This window comes from Leopardus geoffroyi, chromosome D4, assembly GCF_018350155.1.
Source record: "Leopardus geoffroyi isolate Oge1 chromosome D4, O.geoffroyi_Oge1_pat1.0, whole genome shotgun sequence".
NCBI classification, from domain to species: domain Eukaryota; kingdom Metazoa; phylum Chordata; class Mammalia; order Carnivora; family Felidae; genus Leopardus; species Leopardus geoffroyi.
This window is the reverse complement of record NC_059342.1, coordinates 13,119,248-13,141,330: the sequence shown is the minus strand read 5'-3', so window position 1 is coordinate 13,141,330 and position 22,083 is coordinate 13,119,248. Positions and strand designations below refer to the sequence as shown.

At 43.3% G+C, this 22,083-nt stretch overlaps 1 protein-coding gene and 1 long non-coding RNA gene across 12 annotated transcripts in view; one reads left to right on the top strand and one right to left on the bottom strand.

Annotated features, from left to right (window-relative positions):
• LOC123593112 overlaps positions 1–15,495 on the bottom strand; it is a 30,125-nt gene extending 14,630 nt beyond the window's left edge. The window contains exon 1 of the long non-coding RNA XR_006710129.1: positions 12,575–15,495. This is a non-coding gene — a long non-coding RNA (uncharacterized LOC123593112). The remainder of the gene's footprint in view (positions 1–12,574) is intronic.
• TRPM3 (transient receptor potential cation channel subfamily M member 3) overlaps positions 1–22,083 on the top strand; it is an 803,483-nt gene that overhangs the window by 743,348 nt on the left and 38,052 nt on the right. For all 11 annotated transcript variants that reach the window (XM_045468653.1, XM_045468651.1, XM_045468658.1 and 8 more), the window contains one exon: positions 4,111–4,285. In XM_045468653.1, the coding sequence (XP_045324609.1) occupies positions 4,111–4,285 (175 nt within the window). The remainder of the gene's footprint in view (positions 1–4,110; positions 4,286–22,083) is intronic.

The following is a 22,083-nucleotide window of genomic DNA, read 5'->3' as shown; positions in this document are numbered from 1 at the left end:
AAGATTCTTATGTCTAAAAGCAGAGAATCTCAATTTAGAGCCAGTGGGAAAGATTTAAGAGAAAGGATCAGTGGACCCTCCACCTAATTTGTATATAAAAATATGTGGGTGTATGAATTTTCTGGACAGAGAAGACAAGCTTCCATGAGATTCTCAAATGTATACTCAAATGGACCCAATGAAAGTGAAGAGTCACAACAGCCACAAAATTAGGCCAAGTTTTCTCAACCTTGATACCATTGGTATTTCAGACTAGATAATTCTTTGTTGTGGGGGCCATGCTGTGCATCACACAATATTTGGCAGCATCACTGGCTTCTACCCTCTAATGCCAGTAGTGTAGGCGTGCACGTGTGCGTGCGCACACACACGCACACACACATATGCTTATGACAACAAAAACATCTCCAGACATTGCCACATGTCCCCTGGGGACACAATTGCCCTCTGTTGAGAAGCACCACAGCAGACGGTTACGTAATCTGATTGCTTGTTTTTCTAATTGATCGTTGCCTTGTTGTTTTGTTTCATTAAATAAGATCTGAAGTCTCAAACAAACCAAATATATCACTTTAAAAGGCTGGATGGCATTTAAATAGTTGAAGTAACTAAAGTCACACTAAACCAGCAAGCTTATTTTAAAATCTACGTCTGTTATTTTAATAATGGCATAATTATCCCCAATTTTGACTAGAATGAAACCTTACTATGGAGCGAGTGAGCGAGATGGACTGCATTTTCTCTGCCTTCCAACTTATGAATGATTCCACTTATAAGTCAAAAATAAGTAGAAAATGACTATATTTGGTGGCTTTGTTCTCTTTCATGGGGCTTTTAAGATAATTAGTTAAATAATTGAGTCTCTGATCCAGAAGGTAGGTAAAATATGCCTATAGAATTTATCAGTGAGTTAGATGGACTGCCAGGTGGCAAGCTTAATAAAATATGCCCGCATGTGATTATTCTGAAAGTCCCTCAACATTACAGAGTCCCTCTTCAGTACTAAACAACCAAGGAACTCACTATACCCTGTGGTCTAGGGACAGACATCTGATAAGATACCTGGACACAATACATAGATCAAGTATGATTCAGGCACCTGGGTGGCTCAGTCGGTTGAAAGTCCAACTCTTGATTTTTGGCTCAGGTCATGATCCCAGGGTCATGGAATCAAGCCTGCATCAGGCTGTGTGCTGAGTGTGGAGCCTGCTTAGGATTCTCTCTCCCTCTCTCTCTGCCCCTGTTTGCACGCGCGTGCTCTCTCTCTCTCTCGACCAAAAAAATTAAAAAAGTAAGATCCCAACTGATCTTTAAATCCAGGATCTCTTACTGGAATCCTGGCCCCTTTTCTTTATATTCCACTTCTCAATGCAATTCTCTAAGCCTAGTACTAAACTCACTTGTATAATGCAGAATAAAAACAAGAATTATAATAACTATCATTTACTCTGTGCCAAATACCATGTCAGACATATCATCACTACAACCCCATGAAATGGGTTTTAGTATCTTTATTTAGCAACGGAATAGCCAGAAACCAGGCAAAAAACAAAGGCAGGATACCAGCTCTTACCCAATCAGACTTCACAACCTGACCTTCCAATTCTAATAGCAATGCATTAACATTTACTGAGACCTACCCACATTGTTTCACATATTATCTCATTTAAGCCTTATGAAATTAATATGCATGGTGATTGTCATTATCCCCATTTTGAAAAAAAAAAAAAAAAGGAAAAGAAAACCAAGATTGAGCAACTTGCACATGTCCACCTAAGCTATTTTTACTAGCAGAGGCAAGATGAAAACTCAGGTGGTCAAACACCTGAAAACATGTGCATAACCACCACCATATGTACTCACCTGTATAGAACACAACCTACAGATATTTACAAGAGTGAGACAGAATCAGGTCTTTTAATATTGAACTGACTGGACAATTTAACTGTAAAAACAGAGGTACCCAGCCCTGGTTTTTACTAATAATGTTCTACTTCTGCATTCTGCTCTATCAGATTTCAGTATTTGTGTGGAAGACTTTTGTGAAATAGATGAAGTTGAGTGGGGAGAATGTTTCTTGTCTTAGATTGTTTTGGCCCTTCAGGTAGGTAGCACAGTCAATTTGAATGAAAACAGTCCTGAGAAATTGAATTAGGACAGTTGCTGTGTGTACTGGCTGAGTTTTCTTGGGTCAGACTAGCTCCTAAATCTCATGAGTACCCACCTTCCTCTCCCCACCCATTAGTGGAGCCATTAGTGTTTTTTCATTGATGGAACGTTTGGTAAATAAATGATGAAATAATTTTACAAAATAGAGGATGGGAAACAGGCCTATGTTTCCTATAAAACTGTTTCGACACAGCTGGCTTGTTCACTTGTAAGAGAGTCCTGAGGCCACTAAGCTGTGAAAGGAATAACTAATTAAGTAGCACGTATCTTTAAAAACAGTGAACAAATATGAATGAACATCAACTTTTGAGAAATTCTTATTTAGTTTCAAAGTCAGATGATACTTGAAAGATGGATTCAGAAGTTGTCTTGACAGTTGATTAATTGGCCAAAAATATTTTGAGCCCTCAGTGTCCTAAGGCAAAGCAGAAGGCTATTGTGTTTTAATTCTAATAACAGGCACCATGGAATATTGTTTTAAAATAAAATTTTAAAGCTAATTTAAAGCCTTCATTATCAATGATAAAATTTTCATTATTCTTTCTTTGTGGGTGGGTATCCCTTCAGGAAGTTTGATATCCCAGAGAAGGTTGTCTTTTGTGTTAGATGGTTTGGTGCGAGGAATAGAAACCAATCTCCAACTAGCTTAAGCCCAGGAGGGATATACTGACTTATGGCAGGGCATGATGAAACTGGCCTTAAGGGTTACGGCAGTCAGGCTCTCAACCACTTTCAGAATATGCTGTCTCTCTCTGTCTGGAATATCTGCTTCATTCACTCTAGATCAGTTTTACTGGTGGGGGACTCAGCCTCAGACACTCTGAATTTATATCGTTACAGAGAAAGAAAGGGAGCTTCTCTATCCCAGCTTCAGTTGAAAAAATCCAAAGAGAGGATATTGGTTGGCCCATCTTGTGTCACATGCCTACCTCCTATCACTGTTGCCAGAGGGTGAGGTACCATCATTAACCTAGCCTGGAAAAGACACCATATTTGTGGCCAAAATGGGTGGGAACTGCTTCTAAAAGAAGGAGGCAATGGGTTCTGGCCAGACAAAATAATAGTTATTACATCCTCATCTATTTTTGGTGATAAAAGGAAAGTAATTTGGCATATGAGAAACAGATCCTTGATAATATGTATCACGAAAACAAGCAAAAAAGGAAGGAACAAAGAGGAACGAGAGATAACATTGTGCTTGAATGCAGTCAAGAGAATTTTATAAACATGTCAAGATGAAAGTCCAACATTTCAACAGCAGACACAGAAATGGGCCATTAGGCAACCTGATTCTATTGCCGACAAAAACACCCTCTATAACTGATAGGATATGCTGCAAGAGAATTAAGTACAGAAAGAGTGGTTCTCTGAGAGACTGGTTTGTGGTAGAATATCAGGCAGTGAGGTGGGGCCACAAGAATAAGAAGGTGGATGGTGGATATGTGGGCTGTCCTAGTTTTGCTTGCAAGTAATTACTTTCTTGAGCATTCCAACTCTCAAACTTAGGGAATTTACAACATTGCAGTAGTTCTTGAAATAGTTCAATCATCCCAAGTTCAATTTTGCTAAGAAGAAAGTGACCCAGGGAGGACACTGGCTCCCAGGAACAGAGCTGGATTCATAAAGAGACCCGAGCTTCATGTGACTCCCATGTCTAGTCTTAACTAGGTAGCACAGACAACAGTGGAAAGTGAGGGGCTTCCTTTCTATGCGTGCCTTTTTTTTAAATGCTTTTGAGTTACTGATAAAATTCTGTGGACGTTGTTTCAATAGACCAAGTGTTCTCTTTCTTACTTGGACACAGCTGTCTACCTATATATCCCTTGTCAGAAGTGTTGAAAATGAACTTCCTTCAAAGGTTTCCATCAATGTTGATATCATAGGAACACTCAATCATGTGGATTTTCTTTTTTTTCTCCCTCTGCTTCCACACCCTTCCAGATGATAGACATGATGTACTTTGTCATCATTATGCTGGTCGTACTGATGAGTTTTGGGGTCGCCAGGCAAGCCATTCTCTTTCCCAATGAAGAACCATCATGGAAATTGGCCAAGAACATCTTCTACATGCCCTATTGGATGATTTATGGGGAAGTGTTTGCGGACCAGATAGACCGTAAGCAAGTTTATGATTCTCATACACCAAAGTCAGGTATTGAACTTCAATTGGGTCATGTCTTTTCTGAGTTCATTTGTTTGTTCTCAATAAATGGCTCAAGATAGAGGACCAATTCCTAGCTTGCTATCTTGGAGGTAAAAAACAATTATAGAAGGTGAATATACAATTTTAACAAAGTAGTCCTTGGGTGTTTTTTCTGGTATGTCATCACTGTGACACAGATTGACATCAGGTGTACCAAATTTAATGAAGAACCATTATAAAAATGGTTCCCCCTAAATTATTTGGGGATTGAAAATCCTAGGGCCATGTGTTGAACATTTCAATATTATTAATATCTTAGGTCATTACTTCCCACCCCTACCCCAGCCCCCAGCCTGTAAAAACTAAATTCCTTGGATTTGACTTCAGAACAAATAAACAAGTCTCTATTTTGCCATCAGAATTCAAGAGGGCAAACATCTGCATGGTGTTTTCCTTGCAATGGAAACTATTCTCTAGCTCCTTTTCCCACTGTCTTAAATTATGTGCTATTGAGACTCAAAAGAAGCTAGTATTCATTGCCTGGAAGTATGGAAAATGCCTTAGGTTGTAAACTGAGTTGCTTGCTGTAAATGCCAGGGGTAAAAAAATAGTATCTATATCATGAAATGATTCAGTGTGAGGAGAAAGTGCCCGCAGGCTTTGATGTTTCATGCCCTAATAGAGGCTGATTCTCTATAATAAACACCCTCTTATATAGAGTTTGGAGATAGTTGTATCCTATGAATATGTTCCAGCATTTTATTTGGACCAAATGTCAGGGCACACCAGGCATTGGGACATTATTTGGGAAGAAGGCATCAGGAAAGGAGTATCTTTCAGTATGGAGGAACTGGATCCCTGGAGCACCTACTTCCCATTTTCCCTAAGGAGTTTGGCTCTAGAAATAACATCCCTCCAACACTGTCGAATTAACATTTTTGAAACATTTTTTGCTGACAAGCCAGCCATCTGAGTCCTGGACTGTGGACATGGATTAGGGTTACATAACCAGGTAGTATAGTTTATTAAGAGCAGGAGCAGAGACTAGTCAGCATCCCCCTCCCACCCCCGCCAATCCCAGGTAGGGCTGAGACCAAGTAAATAAGGAGCAAGCAGCAAAGAGTCTGAGCCCTCTGGGCCCGTGTAGAGCATGTGTACATTGGCAACAGGATACATTAATATGTCATTTTCCCTCCTGTGATGGATTTTGAACAAATACCTTTCTTAAAATGAGTTATCTGAGGCCAGAAAGCTTTTGGGAACACCTCATTGGAACAAATATTCATTTCGGGAGACTTAGCCGAGCTCACTGAGGAAGAATTTTTAACTCCATCTCCTAGTTGGCAATGTGCAGCCTTCCCCACGACAGCTTTCCAGGGTCTGGGGAAAACCCTTTCGGGATCCTCCTTTCAGCTGGTCCCTAAAGGCAAAACGACTAAAAGCCCATCAACGATCATTTTCCTCAGAGATTAAATGTATTATCCCCCCCCAAAAAATTGCTTTCCACATATATTATTTTGCCTTCCTTAGTTTTCCTTTCTTCCCCAAAATGAGATTAAGCCCCCATGGGTGTTTTGACAATGCAACATTTTGGGATGGGAGAAGGAAGGAAGTGTGGGTATGTTTTATAAATGGGATTCTGTCTGTCCCTCTACAAGTGGCCATTTATTGATGTTGTACTATGAGCCCAACCTAGTGCAACAGACACCACCATCTGGCTGAATAAGAGGATTTATTATTGTTATTCTAAAAGAAGGGCTGATTGTAGTTTAGAACTGGAACCCCCCCCCCGCCACCCCAGAGATGGAAGAGAGGTGTTTTGTGTGAGTGAAGTATGAAAATAGATGTCCCTCGTTGTTCATTAGATCTGTGGTGCTCTAGATGTGTGAGAATCAATTTCTACCCCAAATCTCAATATCTAAGTTACCCAGCCTTGGATGGATGCAAACTTCATGACACCCTTCCCTGACTTACCTTCTTTTTTGACATTCCAAAATTGGCTGCAATGGTAGCCAACTGTTCTAAGCTAAATCAGCCAGTTTGCTGTTTAGAGTGCTAAAGAGTATTTGTCCTTTCTCAAATGACCCCCAAATTGGTCATTCCATGTGGCCAAGGTCACAGAACATCCCTATTTTTAAAATAATTTGATTTTCATGTTATGGTACTGGACAAGCCCAAGGGGCATTGGGTGACTGCCCCACCTGGTCATTCAGAATTGCCCAGGAGACCTAAGAACCAAGCCATTTGAGAAAGGTACAAATCATTTATGCTGCCCTACGGTGTCTTGCCTCTTTTCTGTGCGGTGTCCAGGCTGGTTTGTGAAGCATGTGTTCAGGCTGATTGGATCTCATATCCACCTGGACCCATGGCCCTGCCCAGGGTCTGCCAGTCCCATCCTGCGAATGTGCCCCTGTGTGGGCCTCTCCCGCGCTGCTCATTCACACACACACACCTTCTCAAAGCGACTCATTTCTAATGTGATGCACGTGTTCCATATCTAACTCTGTTTTTAACTGCAAAACTGCTGAACCCATTTCATGTTTGGGGAAATGATCTTTCGTGGCATAATTGTATATGGATGTATAATGGGCCCCAAGGGGTGGGTTATTACTGTCTTTCTTATATCTCAGAAGGGAGGACAGCTTTAATACCCTCACTTCCGGGAGGCAATGTTACTGAACTACAGATTTTTTACATGCATTCCTTTTATTTTTCTTATAGTTTATCCTAAGCCCAGAAACTTTCAGTAAGGTGAAAACAGCTGAGATGAGACTTCTAAGGTTACTTTCCAAATGTGCTCAAAGACTAAAAGCAAAAGAAATAAGAAAGAATGGAGTCACTGTAAAATCACAAAATAATTTAGGTGGTTTTCGCCTCTAAACTAGGTTAGATTAACACAAATGACAGTCTGGCATTAATCTCGATTATCTGTAGAGGCTAAAATATTTGCTTTGTGTCAGGAGCAGATGCAAATGCAAGATCGTGATTGGCAGCAGCAGATAATGAAACAAACTGGGGAAGGGACAGTGATGGTCTGCTCTCTCTGGACGTTTTGCCCTGCACCCTGATGAACTGATAAGAATTGAACTCACTGTTGTTGGCTTGGTTTAGTTTGGGCTTGTGGTTATTTTTCAAACGACCCCAGATCATCTTAGATGTTGACGTTATATATAGTACTAGCTCTGTAAGACCCAATGTATGGGCTACCATTCAGTGACTCGGGCCCCAGCTTGCTAAAGGTATTGCTAACAAACGATGACATCCTTATAAGTGTCTCATTAAGGTGACTCATGTTGCATGGCATCTGAGAGCTGGTCAGGATCCCCCTGGAGCCTGACAGGGGGGAAAAGCCACTTAGAGAAAAGAAGCAACAGCACATTCATGCCAAGGCCAGGGCAAAGCTAAAATTAGGTGGACTCTCACCAGTTGCCATATCTGGTTCCATGGTGTGAAGTACCTAGAAATATACCTTTGTTGGCAGAGAAGATGGGGTGTCTCTAGCTTCCTTGAGCCTCTAGATGAATGAAATTTCCCTTTATTTACAAGGCATCCTTGTGTTGCCTGCCACACACACAGATTTCCCAGACTGTACCAGGGCAGGGGGAAAATGAATCATGCTCTTGAATGCATTAAATCAGGGTCTAAATTTAGCCCTTCTTTCTGCTGCTCTGAGTATTTTTATAAGTTTGGGTAGTAACGTGAAAGCAAAATGTCCAAAACTTACTTTTTACCGTAACAACTTAATATTATTTGGCTGTTCTTCTTGGCCTAAATTAACTATCCAATCTACTTAATGCATGGGGTCATTTTTTCTAAAACACTTCTTTGTATTACTTTTCTGTCTCAAATGATGTGTTCCTCACTTCCAGTGTGGAAAAATGCCTGCTTGTGGCAAATCTTAGAACACCATGAACAGAGAACATGGCTATTGTTACGCATTTCGATCCTTGGACTCCAGTTTTGGAAACTCAGGGCTCTGCATCTGTTTGGTATTCAGGACTGACCTTCTCTAATGGATTCAGAGCACACTAATGCCTAACAGCTATAGCGTGGGGAGTGCTGCCTGACCAAAGAAAGTATTTCGGAAAAGAAAAACTTGAGCCAATGCCAACTTTTGGGAAAGGGGGAATTGTTTTGCTGGGTTTTGTTTTCGCAGATTGCTAAGGAAGCAAGGCAATCAGAGGCACCACCCCCCCTTCTCTGCCCCTGAAAGTCAGCTTACATTCTAGAGAATATCCACCCGACTTGTTTGCTAATGCAAACTGAGACTTAGTGAGTTTGCAAACAGCAGACCGGCCTTTGTGATGATTCAGTACGCTATAGCGATCAACATTTGCTCCTCTATCATAATATTCATTTAGCCTTTGCCCACAGGTTGGGCCCCATTTTTAATCCATTCAATGGATATTTATTTTCGATCCTACTATGAGCTGGACACCAAGGTAAAGAGATGCACATGGCAGAGATATTGTCTTTAAGGAATTTACAGGCCAAGAAAGGCAAACTGACATTGACACTATGTATGTGGAGATGGAGTCCCAAAAGAAAAGTGGTCGGTTCTTCCTAGGGTGAGCGTGGGGGCCACAACAGATGAAGCCTTGCAAAGAATGGGAAGGTTGAACTGAGACCTGAAATGTGAGCAGATATTTGCTGGGCAGATGGGAGCAGGGGGCTGTGAAGGAGAAGAATGGCACTCGAAACTGAGACTCAGCGTGGACAGTTCCAGGCACAGCAGGTAGTTTAATATGGCTGACCGTAGGGTGAGAGGCAGGAGGCAAGAAGCAGAACAGACGGGTCTAAAGAGAGAGACAGTAGTATAGATCTTGGAGGACTTGTACTCCATGTTCAGGGTGGTACCATGATCTGACATGTTTTAGTCAGAGCTCTCAAGCAAAAATATAAAGATGGGAGGTGAGAGCACACTAGCTAATACAGTAGCAGTTGGAATGGAGAAGATAGGCAGCATGAGACTTTAAAAAGGTAAAATCAGAAGAACTTGGGCAGAAGTCAGGTGGGGCAGAGGATGGTGGTGGGGAAGAGGAAGATTTAAGACGGAGAAGCTAACAGGTCACGCTAGGGTTTCTGGCTTAGTCTCAAGAATGACATCATTTAGTGAGATAGAGAACCTAGCAGTAAGAACTATGAAGGAAGGGGGATTTGTTCAGTTGGAGTTGGATTGAGTTTGAGGTTCCCCTAGGAATTCCAGGAAAACCATGAAGAAGGCTATTTTGTGTCTAGGTCTCTGGAGCTAAGTAGAAAGAGGTGGCCTGGTGGTACAGATCTGGAGATCAAGAATATAATTCCAGTTAAAGCCAAGGAAGTGGGTGAGCTTGCCAAGGAGCACAGGTAGAGAGAGAAAGCCAGAGTAGAGCAGTGGAATGGAGGACAGTATCCAGTGCAAGAGAGGACAACAATTAGGTGAATATTTAGAAACAGTCCATACAGGGGCGCCTGGGTGGCGCAGTCGATTAAGCGTCCGACTTCAGCCAGGTCACGATCTCGCGGTCCGTGAGTTCGAGCCCCGTGTCGGGCTCTGTGCCGATGGCTCAGAGCCTGGAGCCTGTTTCCGATTCTGTGTCTCCCTCTCTCTCTGCCCCTCCCCCGTTCATGCTCTGTCTCTCTCTGTCCCAAAAATAAATAAACGTTAAAAAAAAAAAAGAAAAAGAAACAGTCCATACAGTTAGACCTTTAGGAAGTCACTGATAATTTTGGCCAGAGGATTTTTATTTCAAGAGTGCATGCAAAAACAAATTACAGTGATTTAAGAGCAAATGAGCAGCAAGGCAAAGCATTTACTAGGGAATAGAGAGGGAGAAGTGTTGTGTCTGTGTGGAGGTGGCAAGGGGAGGAGGAAGATCAATGAAGTGGGGCTTTGAGAAGCAGAGTAATGTTTTGTAATCACCACTTAGGAAAGCCACTAAGTACACATCAAAGGATTGCTTAGGGCCACCTATTTGCATAGTTAGGTTGTCTGTTTTCTCAGTCAAGACTCAGCAGCCCAGATCAAGAAAAACAAATAGTTGGGTTAATCCAAGATTGAAGCTTTGCTATGCCAGTATGGCAGAAAGAAAGGAGACTACGTGTTTTGAAGATGGTTGCAAGGGTCCTTAAAGTTACACATTATGAGGTCTAAGATGCAAGGAGAAGAAAATAAAGGTATAATGTTGGTAAGTACCTAGGAGGAAAAAGAATGGACAAAAGACTAGAGAACTAAGTGCTTTGAGAACTAAGGATCCTGAGACATGTGGTGATAAGATGTTGTGGCCAGAGAATGGTAAACTGGTATTCAGAGTCCAGAGCTAGGACAATTTAGGATAATGATAAGGTCCAGAATAAGTTCTAGGATATTTTGGAATTGAGGCCAAGCATCTTGAAGCTAGGTTCTTCTGTGTTTGTCAATGCAGATACTGAAGTGTCCATAGTGACAGAAGAGGGAGTGGACAGGAAGACTTTAATCAGAATGACCTGAAACTCAAAGGAGAAGGGCTTTTTGAGCAAGAGTGAAAAGCAGTGGTTTGGAAGAGGCAAAGTATCAGTGACAATGCAGACATTACTTACGGGGACCACAATGGTGGATGTACACGAATGTGCAATTTTCATTCGAGAAGGTTCCAGGGCGTCTTTCTGAAAAATGAGATTTAGTGAAGACAAGAAAATGAAGGTGGGGGTGGGCTTATAAAAGTATGAGAAAGCAGAGGAGTATGTGTTCAATGACAAAGGTGTTCCAGAAGGCTCTGGGGAAAAGGAGAAAAGGGAGAGATAGTGGGAAAATTCAGTGATCAGAGAGCCCAACATCATGTGAGGACAATAGCATAGGTGAAGATAGTTGACCAGAGGAATGTGCACTGCAGGAATAGAGGATGATACGTAAGAGAGGTAAGGTGGGAATAACTATTCCAGAGTTTTGAGGTAGCTGAAGACAGAAGCTGTAATGGTATAAGGGGCCAAATTGGGCTAAGGATAGCGAGGTCTCATAGGCAGTTTAGAGAAACCTTTGCCCAGGTTTCTAAGATTGTGTTGAGGACAGATTGTTCTGATCCCCTAAATGGATGGAAGTGGAGACTTTCTGTGGTGGCACAGAACAACCAGATTCTAACCAGATTCTGCCCCAGATGGTGTGGAGAATTCTCCATCTTGGGGGAGGCTCTCCTTTTGAAATGAGCAATGGCCTGTGATACTAGGGAGGCATCATTCATTACCTTTCACAAGAATGGGCTTTTATTATCACCTTGGATTATTCCATTGTTCTTTAACTGTAGACGTGCTAACACCTTGCCTACAATTAAATTTAGTCCTTGGCCCATCCTGGCCATTTTCAACCTCTGCTGTAATTCTGCCTTTAACAGAGTGCTTTTGGTACATCATAGGTTTGCATGACTCTTCAAAGCCCATGCTTTTTCTCCTTTACCACAAATACTCCAAGCAAGTCCTACATAACCCAGTGGAAAATAAAGCATCAGCAGATGGGATACATTTAAAATTTTTGAAACTTTCTCCAAAAAGCTCTAAACCACTTTTTAAAAAGTTAACTTGGTACAGAAAAGTTAGCTTCCCATCTAACTGTTGGGACTATTTTGTCACCTACGGGGAGCTAACTCCTCACTGGGGACAAAAGATATAAAAATTGCATACCCTTTGAATAGAAGCGAATCAGTAGGGTTTTTCCTAAAAACTGTGATGGAATTTGTTCTCTTCGGCTTGTGCAAAATAAAAATGGGATTCTGTAAGATTTAGAGAAAAAACTAAAGTCTATGACGATGCTGAATACTAAGCCAATAATGAAGGACTTCAGAAAGAGTTCATGTTTGTACCAGCAGAAAAGTAGCAGGAAGTTTTACTAAGAGCCAGTTTCAGATGAAATTAGTCATTAAAACACAGTAATAGGGGCACCTGGGTGGCTCAGTCGGGTAGGTGTCTGACTTTGGCTCAGGTCATAATCTTTCGGTCTGTGGGTTTGGGCCCCATGTCGGGCTCTGTGCTGACAGCTTAGAGCCTGGAGCCTGCTTTGGATTCTGTGTCTCCCTCTCTGTCTCTGCCCCTCCCCCGTTCACACTCTGTCTCTCTCTCTCTCAAAAATAAATAAACATTGAAAAAACAGTAATAGTCTGCCTTCTAATGAGATATAATTGACTACAGGTAAGGAAAGGTAATCACTATAGATTGAATACTAGAGACACCTGCAGGGTATGTCACTCAACCCAAAATGATGTTGAGCATCATCTAGAATAGCATTAAAAATGAAACAAAAGGGGCTGTCTGTACCTGACCTGAAGCTGTAGTATATCCGTTCCTGGGATACTGAGGATAGTGCTGATCACTGTCTCTCAAGAAAAACATAAACATGCTGAGCCAGAGAAGAGCAGCCAGACTCAAGGAAGGAGTGAATGAGAAGCTCTAATTTGAGGATGGATCAGGAAGATGAGGGCTCTTCACTCTGAAAGATGAAAGCGATCATGTCTGAAGTCTGTCAACTCCCAAAATGAATCTCTCTGTGGATAAAGTGAGTATGACATGGGTCCCCAAATCCCAGTGTACTTGAGCCAAGGATCCACTGAAGTATGAAAGTTGCAGACTTAAGTCAAATAAAAGAAATACCATTCTACAGAGTGGGTAGAGAGCTTTGGGGATATATTTTCCCCTGGAGATGTTATAGGAGAAATAATACAGTCTCAAAGCAAATTTCAGACATTTTATCTTTTTAATCATAACAAGGGAGACCCTGAACAAAAAGTGGCTTTTTTTTTTGTTTCCTCCCCCAAAATAATTTTCCTTCGAAGGAAAAGGGAAAAGGATGAGGAAAAAAAGGAAGAAGATTATGCTATACCTGGGGGGGCCCATATCATAGAAATGACACGTAGAATCCAAAATGGAATCCCAAACCACGTGGAAGCATTGGTGGAGAAGACATCCAGTCTGGCCTACAGCAAATAGCGTTAGTCCTCTCTCCAGATCCTCTCGCATCCCCTTTACCAAAGTTCTGTATGCACCATCCAGTTTCTGTGCCCTTTGATGCTAAGGGCTCTTTGCTGTAAACTTAACCCGGGAGCTGCTGGTGTGGCTTCACTACCCAGAGAGCCTAAAGTGCCTGAGAGTTTTTGTACCTCCAGGGCCTCCATACTCTGATGCTGCCTGCTGAGAAGGAAAGGGTAAGAGGATACGAAGGTCCAGCTCCCTTGACTCTTGGTTTACTTGGAAGAGCCACCACCTTTAGGACCGCAAAGTCGCTTCTTGAATGTGAAATGTAATTCAGACTCCAAAGATCCCCGTAGGATCAGGCTAAGGCTCGGACTTCATCTGAAATTGCACCTCGGTTCTTCTTTCATTGTTTTGTTTTGGTTTTTGCCATTTGTTTTTTGCTTACTCTGCTTCCTCCACTTTCTTCTATCTCATTCTTCTGCAGAGCACTGCCTTTAACAAATCACTTTCGTGCGAATCCTTTGCATAGGGTCACTCCTGGAAGAACTCCACCTAAGAAAGGCACTCGGGCTCCAAGTCTCCTCAGATCCAGCCTGACACAATGTGTATTGGAGGCTCAGGACCCTTCCTTGCAGTACAGAGTAGGAGGCCGGGGTGCCCAGATTATATATACAGCAGACGGTCGATCTGGTCATCTGTAGTAACTATGGCAACAAGATTATCTCCCTCGTTACAAATGACAGAGACCAATTTGCACCCTGTACTGCTTTAACCCCTGGAGTTGTTTCTGTAACGCAAGGCGTTATGTTCCCAGGAGTCTGTGAAAGAAGTCATTCTTGAAGCAGGAAGGTTTATTCCAGCCTTGGAATCGTTTCTTCCCCCATAGATCTCAAATCCCTGCTCTGCACCTGCTCTTCTACCAGGCAGGCCCTGTGAGGAGACAGGAGATGTATAGACACTGCCCTTGTTTTTCAGGAGTTTGTAATCTCAGCCAAGGGGTCGGCAAACGTTTTCTCTTAAAGGTCTGGTGGTATTGAAAGCCATACAGTATACTCGTAACTCCGCAGCACAACAATAAATAAACTAATGGGTGTGGCTGTGTTCCAACGAAACTTTATTTACTGAAACAGGAGACAAACCAGACTTGGCCTGTGGGCAGTAGGTTTGCTAAGTCCTCGTCTAAACCATCCCGTCATGCCACTGCCTTGGCTTCCTTCCCCCTTACTTTAGTTGATGAACGTGTGAAACCAGAGCTCCAGGATGGAGTCAATTTCCTATGTGACATTCTGTCCAAATGCAGAAGATGACACTGCTTTGTGCGCTTGTTTCTTCCAGGAGAAATGTTACTCTACCAATCCAAGTCCAGCAGACCAAAGGAGATTAGGTCTGTGCTTGTGGAGTTGGGGTATATGGAAACCACACTGCTTGAGGAGTGGATATGGCTCCCAGACCACAAATGCGGATGCTGCCAGAAAATCCGCTTAATTTTTTATTATAATTCCACTGATTTCTGTTTTGAACATGCATCCCCATAACCTGGAGGAAAATCATGACCCAAGGTTCACCTTCCCTGAGGTGGGTTAAGGTTGGAGTAAGGGCAGGATATAGTGGAATTATCACACAGCTGCTGAAACATCCATCATCCCGGTCAGTTGGACCCTTCAGGTCTAGTGGATTTATGACATCTCCCCACTGTCCAAAATCCCTAGACACTATATCCCTGAGATCACACTACCCCCAATGGAACTGCCAGGAAAACCATGTAGCATGAGCCCATATAACACATGCAAGTTGGCATTCACTCTCAGACACCCTCACATGTGTGCACAGGCACACATTTCTTCTCTCTCTCCTCCAGTCCTGCTTCTGCTGAGACATTTTTATCTATTTCCTCAAATCTTCCTTTCTCTTGCCCCTTCTACAAATGCTCAAAGGTCCTGAGCTCGTACATTTGGACCACAAAAGCAGCCAGAGACTCAAAGCCTATTTCTGGATTCTACCCTACAGCCCCTCCTTCCCTGATACAGAGCCAATACCTGCTTGAAAGACGAGAGGGAAAAATGAGTATTTCAAAATGCTATTCCACCACACTGATTTAGCTGTCTTGTAAGTAAAAACAGGATGCTCAAATTAATAAATTCACTGGCTCCAGGCATGCTGGATATAAGCTCCATGTTTCAAAGGGAGGGTTGTATGTAAAGGAGTCATGATCTGGTGTCATAATAAATCATCTCACAAGATTGCTACAGGGATCTCTTCAAGTCTTGGAGTGATAGTAGGTCTGGCAAATTCCTCCAGAATATCCTAGTTCAGTTTCTGTGATGATGGGACTGGTCTAGATTTGTGTTGCCCAATGGCAAGCTGCTAGTCTCATGTGGTTGGTGAACCCTTGAAACGTGGCTGGTGGGAATGAGAGTGGATTTTAAATTTTATTTAATTTTAATAAATTTAAATAGCTGCACATTGCTAGTGGCTACCATATTGGACAGCTCAGTTCTAGAATATAAAAACCCTTTAAAATGCCAGCCCCACGAGAAAAGGGACTGCCTCTGCCTGCTCCCTGCTCTGGCCTCAGCATCTCAGACTGTGTCTGTCACATGGTAGATGCTTAGAAAATAGTTAGTATGTGAATGAAACCCTTTGAAGCAAGTAACAGAAAGAGAATCAGGTTGTTACCTGTTTTACACAATTTTTTTTTTAATTCGAGTTAAGTTAAATACAGTGACTATGGATTCATGCATCACACACACAGAAAGAAGAGTGAAATCAGGGGATCCTAGAATTGATAGCCTGCTGAAACTTAGCTGAATTTTCAATCGAGAAAAGAACTACAGCCAGGTTCAAGAACTATTTATTGAACAAATCATCATTGTAGTCTGTGTACAGAAAGTATTGTTGGACAGCTACAAGGAAGAGAGGAAAGAAAAGAAGGGAAGGAGAGAGGGAGGGATAAGGAAAAGAGGAGGAACGGAAGAAAGAGGGAAGGGAGGGAGGGAGGAAGAAAGACAGGCAGGTGCTGCCTTGTTGAGGACAACTAGGGAAGGAAGAGGGAGCTTTGGGGCCCGACAGTGGGACTGGATAAGACCTGTGCACACGGTCCTGCGAGCTCAGAGCTGGGCTGCGCTGAAGGTGGTTACCATGCATCCTGTCACTACAGGCTTTTCCAAAGGCACGGTGTTCTGACCGAACGCAGTGAGGCAGATGGCTGATTTCCACTCAGAGAAGAGCAGAGCACCCCCTTTCTGATAACACGGCAAGATTTCAGCTGCTTGTATTAACAGCAACCAAAAAATAAAGGCTGATCTCCACACAGGTTAACTGTTAGCAAATAGGCTCACATGCTAATTGTTTTTTTTTTTTTTTTCCTCAAATGTGACAGAGTCCAGATACACCTGCAGCCTCAATATTGGGGGAGGGGGGGAGCAAAGTGCTCAAGATCTCGAACAAGATACTGTCCAGTGGAGCGAAGAGCTTCCTGTAGCTAGATTGCAGACCACGTCTGCCAAGTGATGTTTGACTGAATTGCTTGGCTTCCGGCCAAGTTGGTGGTATCTGAAGTATCAGGCCTGAGGTTCAAGCTGAGGACATGCTTCGCAGGAGACCCCAATAACTTCAGGTCAGATACAGAATTTTGAGTCCTCGGCTTACTGACACACTCAATTCAAGCTGATGACATCCACTGATGAGTTAAGAATAGAGGGAGCGATTTCTTGACCTGGGCTGTGGTTACACGGATTTTCATTTTATACCAGACATATATGTTTTATGGACTCTTCTGTATATATGTCTCACAATGTAATATAAAAGGGAATAAAGCAGACAGCCTGCTATCACATTTTCCAGATTCTGGTTGGAATGAGTTCATTCATACAGTGACTTTTACTGAGCACTTCTGTGTGCCTGGCACTGGGCTACGAACTGGGAGCTAGAAAGAGACATGCTTCATTGCCTCAGCTTTGAAAAAAGTTTAATGGAGAAGATTGACAAGTAAACAGATGATGGCAAATCACCGTGACACATATTTCCATAGAATGGGTATATAAAGCCTGAAGAAAAGAACACACTTATTTGGGGGTGAGGAAGGGGAGATGTGCCAAAGCAAAACAAGAGAGGACAAAGTACAGTCAGAAAAATTTTCCTGGGGGTGACAGGTAAGCTGGGTCACGAAAGATGTTAAGAGTTTTCCAGACAGATGATGGGAAAGCATTTAGACAGAGGGACTGTCAGGTACACAGCTAGAGAGGGGTGACTAGGTGTGCCAGGTAGAGACATGTGGAGGGAGCAGAGAGATTCCCTCCCTGGACCAGGCGTTGTGGTTAGTACCCCCTTCTTGACCTACCCTGGGCCAACACGTGGCATTGGATGTATATCCCCCACTGGACAGTATGCATTTTTGGAGAGTAGGTGCCAGGGTCGGTGTCCATCTTTTTTTTTTTACCACATTTGAGTGAATGAATGGAGAGGAGGTTGCAAAGGGCTTTGTAGGCCAAGCTACAGAATTTGGATCTCTCTCTCTCTCTCTCTTTTTTTTTTTTTTTTTTTTCTTTTATGGGAAATTCACAGCTCACCTTGTATGGAGCCCCTTTCTAAGTTAAGTCTGGTTTATGGACTTCGTGGGTTGTGATTGCCGAGTGGGGAGACTGTGAGTAGAAAATATATAACCAGGGGGCTCATTTCAGGAAAACTAGAAAAACCAGAGAAGAGCCCTTTGTTCCCAAATGTCTTCTGAAGGAGGAGTAGCAAGCTTCAAAGAATCTAAACATCCCCTAAATAGGTTAAACCTACTGACTCTTCTCCCCTTAGTGTGAGGTATTTGAATCTTTAATCTTAACCCCCAAAAGAGCTGAAATCAGCATTCGGGGAAGGAGAGTTAAAATGGGGGCAGGTAATGAAGCAGATGGCTCAGGCTGGGCGAGGCCGACTTTGAGCAGCCAGAGGACAGCACGAGGCGACTGTGTGCCCGGAGGGCAGAGAGTGAGATGGGGCGTGGGGGAGGTTCACAAGGAGAGAGGTGGCAAAAACAGCTTTGCCTACAGTGCAGTTTTGCCAAAGGCCCCAGCCGATGCCCGGCTGCCTCCAAAAACCATCTTCCATGCTGCCTGCAGTAAATTGCTGATGCCTGAATTTAAATATCGGGATTGCTTGAAGTTCTAAAAGCCTCAGGCTCCCCCAGTTCAGTCTGCAGGCACTGGGCTTCCCAGCTTGTCCAGTTCAGCCAGGCTTCTCCACATCTATGCCACCCCCCCCCCCACCCCGCTTCACTGCTAGAAGACTAGCAGAGGTGCAGAAGAGAGGGAGGAAGGGGGGGGGGCGGGAATTAAGTGCGTTCGGGTACCACCCTCTCTCACCTTTTCCTGTAGTTCATCCTTTACCTGTCTGCAAATCTATCAAAAATCCATTTTTTCAGGGAACTCAAAGCTCTAAAAGCCCAGGACAACCAAGAGAAGCTGGAACACCCCAAGTTTTCCTGTGCCCACGAAATCTCCCTCAGTGAGATTCTCCACTGGTTCTCTACCAGAGGCAATTCTGCCCCACCCCCTGTCCCCAGGAGACATTTGACAATGCCTAGTAGTTTGGGTTGTCACAACTTGGAGGACGTCTACTGGCATCTACTGATAGAGGCCAGGTATGCTACTACCCATTTTAGGAAGCACAGGACAGCCCCCCAAAGAATTAGCCAACCCAGAGACACCTGGGTGGCTCAGTCGGTTAAGCATCCAACTCTTCATTTCAGCTCTAGTCATGATCTCAGGGCTCATGAGATCGAGCCCCGCATTGGGCTCTGCGCTGACAGTGCGGGGCCTGCTTGGGATTCACTCTCTCCCTCTCCATGTCTCTCTGTCCCTCCTCTGCTTGTGTGCTTTCTCTCTCTCTCTCTCTCTCTCTCTCTCTCTCTCTCTCTCTCTCTCTCTCAAAATAAAAAACTTAAAAAAAAAAAAAGAATTAGCCAACCCAAAATGTCAATAGTGCTGAGGTTGAGTAACCCTTATCTATCAGAATCCAAAATTCAACTTGTCGCCTCTCAAAGAGAAATGGCACAAGATAGTTGCTTTTAACATCTGCAAGGTCCTGAAAAACAAATCTGAAAAGATCCCAAGTCTCACAACCTGAAGCCAGGAACAAAGTGCACTGCCCCTGCCCCCCACCGCCACCCCTTAACGGGTTTCACATCTCTCTCGTCTCTGTTCACTCTCTTCAGACCAAAGACCAAGTTGGACATCACACAATCCAATCATGGTGTCACAATGGCCAACATGACAAACGAGTAGGTCCCATCTCCTGCTCTTGAGCACCAATTTTGGATAGAATAAATCTAGCTGTCATTACAGTGAAAGATGAGGGACCCCAGAGGCCTGACCATTCAGAATTCAGCAAAAGTGTAGCTGATCTAGGTGAAGTCTAGCAAACTTCAGTACTTCCCTTGCCAAGTTTATAGCTGAGAAAAGTCAGCGGCATTTTTTTTTTAAACTAGGAAAGCACCATTGTACACTAACGAAAAGTAGTTTGAGCGACCTCTGAAGTCCTGTGAAATTGTCCTGTTCAATCGTTCCAGCTCACCATCTGGGACGAAGTGGGAAGGAGAACTATATTCCCCACAATCAGACTCCATAGTTACAGTTACTGACCAACTTAACACCTCCAGGCCACATTCAAAACCATTTTTAAGCATTTGCTGGAGCCCTTGACTCTCTCCTGAGTAGATCACGGGGTCCAGCTTTACAAAACCACAGTCCTTGAAGCAAAGGAATGAAGTCTGCTGCGTGCCCTTTTTAATATTCTGAACAAGGACTTCAGAAGTAAAATGCCACTGTGAACTGAGTGGTTAGAGTATGGTTCCAGGAAAGCCAGTTGCTGACAAGTACTTCAAAGTCCCTTATGCCACCTGAGGAACATAGTGTTCAACTACGGAACTATATGTGGTGTGCACGGTTCTATTATACAGCAAGTAATTGAATATACAGGGGAGGGACACCTCTATCAAATAGGTCACGCACTAAAAGACTAGATTCTTTTCAGTGGATTTAAGAGTGTACACCCTCTCAGGAGTCTACATAAGATAACCAAGTTTTGAAAATGTCACTGCTTTTTGACAAATGTATGGCAGTTGTACTTAAGCAGATTGTACCAAATATAAGGAGACCGGAGTTCTTTATTAGCTGTCAAGTGTGTCATAAAGGCTGTCAAGAGTTTCATGGGTTTCTTCTGGCATTTCTAAGAGAAGGGAAGTTAGTTAACATTTGTTGAGATCCTAGTACAGTGGTTGGCGCGGGGCCAGGCACATGATATACTACAGCGCGTTCAGTCCCCGTTTACTGTTGATGTGCCGAAAGAACAGAGATGAGATAACTTGCTTGTGGCACACAGCCAGGGCAGCAGAGGTGGAACTGGAACCCAAGCCTATCTAACTTCTAAGCCCATGTTCCAATTTCTCCATGATAACAAAAGGTTGCATCCATCTGATTCCGCAGTCGTCCTTTTCCCCCTGCCCCTCACTGTGGGGACCAGACCACAGTCATGCATTTACTTACGTAGCTACTTCTGAAGTGCCCTGCTTGGCACTGGAGGGAAAGTAGTAAACAAGAGAGTCCTCACCTTTTCTTTTGCGAGAGTTACATCCTACTGGGGACAGGAGGGAGATAGACCATTAGTAACCAAATAAGATACTTTGGGGTCATAATAAGTCTCATAAAGAAAGTAGATCAAATTAATAGACTTGGGGGTCATTGGGGTGAGGAGTTAGGAGTGCAGTTTTGCATAGGATGGTCAGGGAACGGCCTTGAAGAGAGAATATTGAGTTGAAACGTAAATGATGAAAACAGGTGTGGCAAAAACTGGAGACAGAACGTTCCAGTCAGAGGGAACAACAAGGACAAAAGCCGTGTGTTTGGAATGATCTAGGTGTGTTCGGCCAGGATCAGAAAGAATGCCAGTGGGATCGGACTTTAAGATCTTCCAGCAGCTGGAGTTGGTATGACATGTCATGGTGGAGTGCCTGGGATCCATGGGTGACTTAGTTCCAAGTTAGGAACTGAATTTAAAATCAGGATCAGCAACTCTGCAGGAGTTCAGGAAACCACCATATGCTGAAAATCAGGAGGGCAGGGAATCTTCCCGAAAACAGTGCCTTCCAGAATCAGGAAGGGAGCTGCCTCCGGTGTTGGAGCCATCCTGAGGGCTCACTGAAGGTTTCCTAACTCCCTGGGACAGTGATGCCTTTGCTACTCTTAGAAGCATCATCACGGATGAATTAGACACTCACATGGAAAATACATCGTACCTCCCGAGAGGAGATTTACCTATCTCTGTGAGGATGTCAGAATAGCCTTCATCATCAAAACTGTGAACATCTTAGTGATGTAAACAAGAAGGATGCAGCATTTGTAAATGAGACATGGCTCACAGACGGCTCAGAATATTACAAATTGGGAAGAGCCATCTAAAAGGTGTTAGCCTCCCAGATACAGAGACTGGATATGACATTCTCTGGGGAGAAGGGGGGGAAACCTTACAGAAGAGTCTGCTTTGAGGAGTGATCATTAGTCCCATAGCGGTTCACATTTACGGAGTGCCTGGTGTGGGTGGAGAACTCAGTTAAGAATCGTTTGAGTTAGCATGACAGGGACAGCCCAGGACAGAGCCAGGAGCCAGACACTCTGAATCCCAGTTCTGTCGCTGCTAATAACTCTATGACCTTGAGCAAGTCAGCAAACCTCTCTGTTCATCAGCATTCTTAACAAATTAAGGACAGTAAGGAGGTCTGCCTTGGAACACTGTTAAGAAAAAGAGCAGTCTTTCCCAAATGAATACAACAAGCCCCAGAAATACAGGAGTTCATGCATATTAGTGTGTGTTTT